The following is an 11,318-nucleotide window of genomic DNA, read 5'->3' as shown; positions in this document are numbered from 1 at the left end:
GATTACAGTGTGTGCTATTTATCTGTGGTAACGGATAAAGACAGTGCCTTTTGCCTTGGCATTATTTCAAACCCTAAATCCGGACCTCCCAGGATAGGAAGGAGGGTGTAACACTGCCTGAATGAAGATGCACATCGCTCCATCAAATCCGGGAACTCTGGCCCAGCCTGCGCCGGCTCTTCCCCCGCAGCCCCTCCCTGCGCTTCTGCCCGGGGAGTCTGGGAGCTTCCCTGAGGACCCAGGGGCGCGGTGGGCTGCGTGATCCGCCCCTTGCGCGAGGCTCCGACTCGGCCCTCCGCGGCGGGTGGATGCTTCGGGCCGTCAGAGCTGCGCGCTGCCATGGAGTCCTCCTGGCTGGAGACACGCTGGACGCGGTCCTTCTACCTGGCCTTCGTGTTCTGCCTGGCCCTGGGGCTGCTGCAGGCCATCAAGCTCTACCTACGGAGGCAGCGATTGCTGCGCGATCTGCGGCCCTTCCCCGCGCCCCCCACCCACTGGTTCTACGGCCACCAGAAGGTAGAGAAAGGGCTGATGCTGGAGACTGCGGGGAAACGGGGCTATTTCCTTCCCTTCCTCCCATCCCTCGGTCCCGCACCGCCCCGGGGTCGCAGCATCTTGTCACTGCTCTCTACCTCTTCCCTCACAGCGTCCAGGGGAAAGGGGACTCCCTGCAGCCGCTCCAGAGGACGCTGCGGAGCTGGGAGGGGCTTTTAAAAATTTGAATGCAGAACAGCAAAGCTGATGGAACTAGGGTGTGTCTCATTGCTTTGCTCATTTCTTGCATGAGTTTTTGCATTGCATTTCAAATTCATACACTTCCTCGTGTATGGCTGGAAAACAAGAGTATGATGTACTATGTAACACATATTAATTGCAGAAGATATGCAAAAAATAGACACAACAGTTTTCACCACCCCTACTTTAAGTCGTCTCTCCTGCCCCACCCTCTGCCCTTTCATATTGTTTAGTTAAAGCCTTTCTTGTAAAATATTACTACACTGCATTTGCTAATTGAATCATTTTGTTTTGCTCCTTTGGTGTTTGGGCGGCGCCCTAAGAGGCGGGAGGCCACACCCACCTTGGGGCTTGCGCCCACCCTTGGGCAGGTTGTCTCGCCCTTATTCGTGTTAGATCCACCTGTTAAGCATCATATTTAGCAGGATGAATAATCACGCCATTTTTTTCCCTGTGCCAATATAATTGTATTTGTATCCTTTTTTTTTTTTTTTTTGCTTTTTGGGTCACACCCAGCAATGCTCGAGGGTTACTCCTGGCTTTTGCACTCAGGAATTACTCCTGGCAGTGCTTGGGGGACCATATGGGATGCCGGGGATCGAGCCGGGGTCTGCCTCGTGCAAGGCAAACACCCTACCCGCTGTGCTATCGCTCTGGCCCCTGTATCTTTATTTAAGTAGGAAAGTTTTACATTATCTTGTTTGTGTAAATGTCATGACTTACCTATGAGGCTGATTTTGTTCCTTTACTTATAGAGCTTTTGCTCCTCTCCAAGTATTAACTTTTTCCTTTTCTCATATGCTTATTTTTCTATATCCACCACTTCCTCCCCCAATACTCCAATAGGTTTGCCAAACACATCTCAATAATATTTGCAAATATTGAAGTGTACAAAACAGTCCATCTGTCCATCTGCTTTTCTGTAGGTATTTCTCCTATTTCAGTCTGCATTGTTTGCTCTCTAAATATGCTTGGTACACAGAATTATTGTTCCTTTTTAATTTTTTTTATTGAATCATCATGAAATATAGTTACAAAGTTGTTCATTATTGAGTTCCAGTCATAGAATGTTCCAGTATTCATCCTTTTATCGATGTACATTTCCCACCATCAAAGCACCCAGTCTCTCTCCCACTACCAACCCCATGCTCCACCCCTGCCCCAACGGTAGGCACTTCTTTCTCTCTCTCCCCCTCTCTCTCTCCTCTCTCTTCCCCTCTCTCTCCCCCCCTCTCTCTCCCCCTCTCCCTCCCCCTCTCTCACTCTCTCCCTTTCTCTCTCACTCTCTCTCTCTCACTCTCTCTCTCTCCCCCCTTCTGGGCATTATGGTTTGCAGTACGGTTACTGACAAGTCATCATGTATATCCCTTTACTTCCTTTCAGCACTCTCAGAAGTTTTATTGTTCTGTATCATACATATTGCCTACCTCCTGGACACATCTTTTCTCTTCTTTTATTTTTTGAGGGTTATGTTTGGGGATTAAACCCTCCCCCCATATTGGGGGCTCTTCCAGGGGAATGAGGTCTATTTTGTTACTGTTTTTGGTGTATCAAATATACCATGGGTAGCTTGCCAGGCTCTGCTGTGCGGGTGGCATGTGTTCCTAGAGTGAGCAGATACCACTGGGCTACACTAGCACATGACAGGGATGAATGGAGATGTTACTGGGGCCCCGCTCAAGCAAATTGAGGAGCAATTAGATAACAAGTGACACAAGTAATATATATGGGGGCACACCTGGCACTCCTCAGGGCTTACTCTTGACTTTGTGCTAAGAGATCACTCCTGGCAGTGCTCAGAAAGCTATGTGGGTTCTGGGGATTTAATCTGACTCCATTGCATGCAAGGCAAGTGTTCTAATTCCTGTACCATCTCTCCAGTCCCATCCTGCTTTCTTTATTTCCTCCTTCACTTGATAGTTGTTTATTAATTTTTATTTTAAAAGCCATGATTTACAAAGTTCATTTATAATAGTTCATTATACAATTGCTTCAAGCATTTAGTGTTCCAACACCACTAATGTGATCTTCCCTTCATCAATATCCCCAGTTCCCTCCCAATCCCAGCCTGCCCCCTTTGGCACATAACAAATTTACTTTGTATTGCTTATTCCAACAAAACTTTAAGAACTGACAAATAGAATAATCAGAAAATAAAATCAGTGAAGGTAGTAGTGATGACTATATGATTTTGACCTATGTAAGTAAGAAAATTAAAGCCATTTAATACAATATAAAATGTCTATTCTCATTTACATATATACGTTTTGGAATCTAGAATATAAAGTATATTACATTTAATTTTATTTTATACTTGATATTGTTATGTAATAATCATGTATCACCTGATATTAATAACACTTTTAAAGCAATTCTGTGTTAATATATTTTGGAGTTTACATGGATATGTAATGCCTACATATGTAAATTTTCCCCTCATACTTTATATAAACACTGTGGTTTACAATGTTTCTCATGATGATTTTTTATAGGCGTTCAGTATTCCAACACCAATTCCATCACCATTACACCTTCTCTCCACCATTGTCTCCAATTTTCCTAACCACCCCTTACCTGTCCCTCAATAATTTAATTTATATTATTTGTTATCAGCAATTTGCTAACGGAATGATCAAGACAATATTTTCTTAGAAGAAAGTTAGTGAAAATTGTTGCATCTCACCATGGACCCATTAAATCCTTGTATAAAAGATTACTAAGAAGTTGTTACAGGTTAAGCCTTCTATGTTGATATTTTAGTTACCTTCTAACCAAAGATTGATTACCTTCTACTTCACACCCCATTCAATCTGGTGTCCTACTGCTGGTTTATCAGTGTTTGATAAACACTGATAAACCAGTGTTTGGTTTATCAGAGTTTGAGGAAGTTTGAGGAAACTCCAGAAAGTCCAGAATTTTTAATGAGGTGGTACAAATGGAGGTAAATTCTTGACTGGGTGGCAGCTTTGGGGTGTATGTGTGACTGCTGGAGCTTCCAGAAGTACAGGGAGATGGGGGGTGGGTAGCCCATCCCAAGTCAGCGAAAACCTGATTTCAGTCACAAAACTTGCATACCTGATTTTTTCAGCAGATTAATTTCTAAGTGAGCCTTGTTCTGAGGCAGTGGAGTCTGGCCGGGACCATGGCAGTGATTGTAAAGTGTTGGAGTTTTTGGCCCTCGAGGTTCTTTTTGGATGGATACTTCACTTTATCATGTTTTATGGGTGACTTCCTGAAAATAAATAAATGGATGTCAGGTGAATTGTTAGAGTTCTCAAATGACTGCAAATGCATATATTATAACTTCAGACAAGAATGATAGTTTTCCTGAAAATTAAATTATTCTTTGGAAATTTTGAAGACATTTATTGTTCTATTTTCTTCCAGATTTCAGAATGAATATTACAAATTCTGATACCTTGCTAAGGCTTTTCCTTTTTGAGAGGAGGCCCTGGCAGTGGTGCTCAGCAGTTCCAGAAACCTTTCTGACAATTTCGAGTAACCTGGTCAGGAGTTCAATGCAGGGACAGTAGATGCAATGCTGCTTGGGAACCTCTAGGGTCACACCTAGCAGTATCTGGAGGCCATATGGTGCCGAGGATCAAATTGAAATCTTCTGGCATGAAAAGCATGCACCTTAACCTCAATACTATCTCTCCAGCCTCTACCTTGATTTTCCCAATTTTTAAAATTATGGTAAAATACACACAAACCTTAACATATTAACTATTTTTCAAGTGTATAGCTAAGAGATATTATATTTGCATTGTTGTAAATGCAGCAGCAGCAGCACCATCCATCCCTATAACTCTGCTCATCTTTTAAAACAGATTTAATATTGATTGACTTATTCCACCTAGGATAATATCCTCAAGGTTAACTCATGTTGTAGCATGTATCAGAATTTTCTTCCTTTTAAAATAATAGTCCATTTTATGCTCATTCCATATTTTATTTATCCATTTCACTATCAATGAACACTTAGGTTTCTTCTATATTTTAGCTGTCAAAAATGCTACTGCATGAATACAAGTGCACAAACATTTCTTTGAAATTTTCTTTCAATTCTTTTGGAGATACCCAGAAATAGAATTGCAGTACCATATGGTAATTCCATTTTTGTTTTGTTTTGTTTTTTTTAGGAAATGCCATGTTGTTCTTTGTTATACCATTTACATTCCTATCAGAAGTGCATAATGATTCTAATTTCTCCATATCCTTGCTAACACTTGTTATTTTATGCTTTTCTTTATTATTATCATTACCCATTCTTAGTAGATTTTCCCTCCAGTACTCATTAATGGTGAAAATCTTGTCATGTGCTCAATGTAATTTGTAAGTCATCTTTGGAGAAATGTCTATTCCTAATTTTTGAGTTGGGTTGTTGGGTTTTGATTGTTGAGCTTTAGTTCTCCTGATATTCTACATATTATCCCTTATTAGATATAGAATTTGTAAATATTTTTTCTACGCTGTGACTCCTTTTATTCTGTTAAAACTATATTTTCACACATATTTTTAGAATTTTTTAAGTACCAATTTGCTTATTTTTCTTTCTCCTATACCTTTAACTATCACATCTAAGACATCGTTATCAGATCTAATGGCATTAAGCTTTTTTTCTATGTTATTTTTCTAAGAGTCTTAGTTTTAGGTCCTACTCTTGAGTTTTTGATGTATTTTGAGTGAATTCTCATAATGGTGTCAGGTAAAGATTCAACTTCTTTCTGTCACTTATAAACAACCAGATTTCTCATCACAATGTGTTGAAGTCTGACCTTTTTACATGAAATGATCTTGCCACCTTATAAAAAAAAATCATTAGGTGATTTTTTTGGGGGTCAAATTGTGACCCAAAAAGCAAAAGAAAATCATTAGACTATATGTTAAAGAGTTTATTGTAGGCTTTTTATTCTATTCTTTTTCTTTCTTTTTTTTTTTTTTTTTTGCTTTTTGGGTCACACCCGGCGATGCACAGGGGTTACTCCTCGTTCTGCACTTAGGAATTACTCCTGGCAGTGCTCAGGGGCCTTATGGGATGCTGGGAATCGAACCCAAGTCAGCTGTGTGCAAGTCAAATGCCCTACCTGTTGTGCTATAACCCCAGCCCCTTTCTTTTCCTTTTTTTTAAAATAAGTTGAATCATGATGAGATACACAGTTACAAAGTTCTTCATGATTGGGTTTCAGTCATATAATGTTCCAACACCCATCTCCTCACCAGTGACATTTCTCACTACCAATATCCTGCTTCTCTCCCATTCCCCACCCCACACCTGCCTCTATGGCAGGCACTATTTTTCTTTCTTTCTTTCTCTCTCTGTCTCTGTCTCTGTCTTTCTCTCTCCTTTCTTTCTCTTAACATGAATCTCTTTATGTTAGATTCATGCTTATTTGATTATTGCAGATAGTAAGTTTTGTAATCAGAAAATGTGACTCTTCCCACCTTTGTCCTCTAAGTGAAGATTAACTTTACTATTCAAATTTCCTTAACATTCCATATAAATTTTAAGATAAATTTCTCTACTTTTCCAAATAAAAAATCATGAGGATTTTGGTGGGAATTACATTGAATTTGTAGATTTCTTTAGCTAGTATTGATATAACAGCCCTAAGTTTTTGATTTCATGAAAATGAAATATTTTTCCATCTGCTTATGTCTTTGTTTTAATTTTCCTTCAGCAATGTTTTATAGTTTTCACAGAACAATTCTTTTACTTTGTGGTCTGGAAATATTTGCTCTTCCAATAATTGACTTAACATCCTTAGCATTTTTATCTTTCTAATAATTTAGGCAACAAAGCAGATTTCAGTGACAATGCAGAACTCATGGGTTAATAAATACAGATGCAGGTTATGCTAGCCAAAAAAGTGATAAGGATGAAAAGTTAAGGATTGAGCACACTTAACAGTGAATACTATGGCTTCTTTGATTCTTCCATTATAGCCCTCTCACTTCTCATCTCTCTGGAACCTCTTTTTGTTAAATAGGAGTTCTAGATCTTCATGGATTTAAGAAATCTTTGCTTTCTGATATCATTTTCCTACAATCTCTCCTAAAAATATTTTTGTTGAAACCATTGTCCATCAGTCTTGAGGATGGCTCCATCACCAAAAGTGTCTGCCTTATAAGTCTAAGGTCCGTGAGGCTTGAGTTCAATCCTTGATAGTTACTAGTGCATACCTGGAAGCTTTGCTGTTAGGCATCTCTGGCACTGTTTAAAAAAACGGTGTGTGGGGGCTGGAGAGATAGCACAGCGGGTAGGGTGTTTGCCTTGCACGTGGCCTACCCGGGTTCAAATCCCAGCATCCCATATGGTCCCCTGAGCACCGCCAGGAGTAATTCCTGAGTGCAGAGCCAGGAGTAACCCCTGTGCATTGCCAGGTGTGACCCAAAAAGAAAAAAAAAAAAAAAAAAAACGGTGTGTGATTGCTGGCACACAAAAGAAAATGAATGGGGAATAAAATGAAATTTCCAAAACATTAGCCATCAAAATTAATTTCCAAGAGCTATGTCTTATTTTTTATTTAGTCTGGTGATACACTAAAAATCGCACTAAAAATGAGTGGCTTAAGACAACAACTAACTGATTTTCCTCATGTCAAAGTTAGGAATTTGAGCTGGACTAGGCTAGGGGGTTTTGCTCTTATGAGCCAAACTCAAATGACTTTGGCTTGGTTCACTGATGCATCCACATCCACTTGCCAGATCATAGGAAAGACTGGTTATCACCTTGGAGGCCTTGGTTCCCCTACACTGGGTCTATTATCATTTGGATAGTTAGCCTGGCTTTGCTTACCTAGTGTTAAGTTCCCAAGAATAGTAAGACACAACATTTTAATGTGCACGGGATTTTTAGGTCTCTGAATCTTAAAGTCTTGCTCCAATTGACCAAAGCTAGTTTTCTAATAAAATTCAAATCCCTTGTTACCTGATTTTAGTTCTAAAAATCCTGCGTTCTGGTTCAGTCCCAGGCAAGCTGGAAGAGCTGATCCTCCAATCATGGCAGCTTGCTACAGAGTTTGACAAAAGAGAGACAGAACAGGGAAAAAGAATCTAAGATGAGAGCTGCTGTCTTTTGTAACTGAGTCTTGGAACTCTCCTAGCATTGTTCTTGCTGTTTGTAGTTAGTCACACTGACAAGTCCTTACACAGTGTGGGAGGAGAGCGTGGAGCTCAGTGGAGATCAGTGAGCCATTTTGGAGACAAGTTACTATAGTTTGCTTTGTTTTATTTTTGCCACGTCGGGTTGATTCTCAAATGTCAGATGGCCTTCAACTGTCACTTTACATTGAAGAGTACATGTCAAGGGTTCTCCCTGAAAACAAGTCTGTTGGAGAACTCAAACTATCAGCATCTGTATGGTTTCCAGTCTCCTAGAGAAGAGTCTGTCTTTCTCCTGTAGAGGAAGCTGCCAAGTGACCATGGGCCGTGTAGGAACAGAGAAGAGAAAAGAGGAAGGACTCCAATAGCATGTCACTTACACTCTCACTTTCCCCTCCTCTTTCACCACATCTCTCTCCACTGACCCCAATGATGCATGCTTTCTTCAAGTCCAGAGTCCCCCTGGTTTAATTTCTCTTGAAAAGAATGCTCTGATGTGTTGTAGAACTTATAGGGGAGTTGTATGAGGAGAAGAAGGAGATCTGGATCAAAAGTGCACTTGTGCTAGCCTCACTGACTTTTGAGTCGTTGTTCTATAGTGATTTTTTAAAATTTAACTGAGTGAACTTTTCCCTCAACTTATCCTTCTTCAACTTTCACTTACTCTGTTTATCACACAATATGAAGCTTAAATGGTGTGTTAAAACAATGCTTCTTAAACTACCAGTAGTGAAGAAATAAATGGGATTTTACCCAGAATCTGTAGTAGACTTTCACTTTCATTTTCAAAAAAGGTAAAATTTCAAAATGTCAAATTTCTATAAAATATTCTAAACTTATGCACAATTTCTATAGTTACATAATCATGGACTGTGTTTGAGTAGGGCCATGCTAAGTCTTCTGCTCATTTTTAAAAATAGGGGTCATTTGCAGAAATGCTCAGGGGGCACAGGGTCACAGTCATGGCCATGCCTAGCCTGTTTGTGTCTGCCTGAAAGTATAGTATTTGGGCCCAGCAGTACACAGGGGCTACACCCTGTCATTCTCAAGAGGGTAGCAGGCATGCAGTGCCAGAAATCAAATACAGGGCTTTTCACATAATAAGCATGCGGCCTAACTATGTAAGCCATTTCCTCAGTTCCATAAAGTCTTTTACTCTGCCTATTTATTTTTTTAGTTCTAATGTCCATTAATTAAATTGTGTAAATCAGTTCTCCCATTGTGTTGCCTTGGCCTTTTTTTGGTACTTGCTCTGTACTTTTTTTTTCTTTTATATAGATGCTCTATACTTTTAAGTCCCATATATGAGAGACAATTCTATATCTAGTTCTTTCCTTCCCATAACATTGAGTTTTTAATAAACATCTACTAAGTCAGGGACATCGCTCAAAGGGCTGTGTGCATGCTTGGAATGTAGGAGCCCTAGGTTCAGTACCTGAGTACCACTGGAGAGAACCCCAAGAGCTATAGGAGCGTGGTCCCAAAACAAAACAACAGAAGTCTACTAATGTCCTCATATAAGTGGCATTGTTTTTATTTACTTATTTGTTTAGCTGTTCTAAGGATCAAACTCAGGGTCTCATATATGCGAGTTAATTGCTATGGGACATGAGAGACATCCTGACCTTGGTCTTGTTATTTCGGGGCCGGAACAATAGCACAGCGGGTAGGGCATTTGCCTTGCATGCTGCAGACCCCGGCATCCCATATGGTCCCCCAAGCACTCCCAGGAGTAATTCCTGAGTGCAAAGCCAGGAGTAAACCCTGAGCATCGCTGGGTATGACCTAAAAAGCAAAAATAAATAAATAAAATAAATAAAATACTCTTTTAAAAAATAATAATAATAAAATAAAATCTATTATTTCACTTCACTCATTATAGCACAGCGGGTAGGGCATTTGCCTTGCATGCGGCCGACCCGGGTTTGATTCCTTCGTCCCTTTCAGAGAGCCTGGCAAGCTACTGAGAGTATCTCGCCCACACGGCAGAGCCTGGCAAGTTACCCATGGCATATTAAATCAGTAACAAGTCTCACTTGGAGACGTTACTGGTGCCTGCTTGAGCAAATCAATTAGCACCGGGATGACAGTGACAGTGATTCTAACCCACTGGCTACAGTGTGGCTTTCAATTGGAAAATTTAATCAATTTCTACACCATGTGAGGACTTATACTGCCACTTTATCTTGTGCCCTGTTGCTCTCTGTCTCTGTCACTTCTTTTCCCTTGTCCTTCTGCATCCCATTTTAGTTTGGTGGTTTTTACAATGTTTTTCCTAGTTCTTTTCCTCGTATTTATGTTCTGTGTTTCTGCTCTAGATTCTTATTCTGGGTTCCCATGAGGTTTATATAAAACATCTCATACATAAAAGCTCTTATTTTGTTGATAGAATCTTACCATCATTTGCCTGTATGGAGCAGTCAAAGAATCCATCATGTTCCTCCTCTCCTGTAATTTTGTTTTGTTTTGGGGTCACATCTGGTGATACTCTAGGGTAACTCCTAGCTCTGCACTCAGGAATCACTCCTGGCTGTGCTCAGGGGATCATATGGGATGATGGGGATCGAACCCAGGCCAGCCCCACAAAAGGCAAGTGCCTTACCCACCATACTATCTCTCTAGCCCCTTCCCTGTAATGTTTTTGTTGTCATAAATTATTCCCAATTATGCTGCAAATTAGTTAATAAATTGAGGTAGCTATAATTATTTTCAATCGTCTTTATCTTCAACTTGTAAACTCTAAGTGTTTAACACACTCTTCTGAAATAAAGTTGCAATGTTTCTAATTCTATAAAGAGTTCCTTGGACATTTCTTGTAAGCCAGGTTTTGTGGTAATAAAACTTAGCTTTTATTTTTCTAGGAAGACTTATACTTCTTCATATTTAGAGTACAACTTTGTTGGATAGAGTATACTTGGACAGCATATATTATCTTTTATTTTGGATGTCATTCCACTCTTTCGTGACCTGAATATTTGCTGCTGAGAAATCTAAGAATACTCTACTAGGGGTACCTTTGTATCTCTAATGATTTTAAAAATCTATTTTTTAGTTTTCATTAGATATTTATGATTTACCAAGTTGTCCATATACAGTTGTTTCGGGTAGTCAATGTTCCAACATCAATTCCACCACTACCATGACCTTCCCTTCAAGTATATCTCCTGTTTCCCACCCACCCCTTAAGCCTGCTTCCTTAGCAGGCACAAAATAATTTACTTTATATTGCTTGTTACAACATAGATCTCACAATGGTGTTACTAAAGTCATTGTCTGGGGATTTGCTGAGCTGTTTAGTGCTAGTTGAGCCATCTGTGTTACTTGCTCTCATTGAACCTAGTGGGTTTGTACACAACTTTCACATTTAGTTTACTGCACTCCTACTGAGCTCTCGGTACTGTGAAATTATGAGGTGTTGTGTGGGCCTCCACACTCCAGGAGCTGTGGAACCAGAATGTTTCAGCAGTTTAACATCTCTT

The 11,318-nt window shown here is 40.0% G+C and overlaps 1 protein-coding gene across 1 annotated transcript in view; it reads left to right on the top strand.

Moving 5' to 3' along the window:
• The first annotated feature begins 216 nt into the window (after nt 1-216).
• LOC101550807 (cytochrome P450 4X1) overlaps nt 217-11,318 on the top strand; it is a 50,106-nt gene continuing 39,004 nt past the window's right edge. Inside the window, exon 1 of the mRNA XM_055138984.1 lies at nt 217-516. Coding sequence (XP_054994959.1) covers nt 340-516 — 177 coding nt within the window. The 5' untranslated portion in view covers nt 217-339. The remainder of the gene's footprint in view (nt 517-11,318) is intronic.

The sequence above is a fragment of the Sorex araneus genome, chromosome 5, assembly GCF_027595985.1.
Source record: "Sorex araneus isolate mSorAra2 chromosome 5, mSorAra2.pri, whole genome shotgun sequence".
NCBI classification, from domain to species: domain Eukaryota; kingdom Metazoa; phylum Chordata; class Mammalia; order Eulipotyphla; family Soricidae; genus Sorex; species Sorex araneus.
The sequence above is the reverse complement of the archived record's forward strand: the minus strand, read 5'-3'. Positions and strand labels throughout refer to the sequence as shown.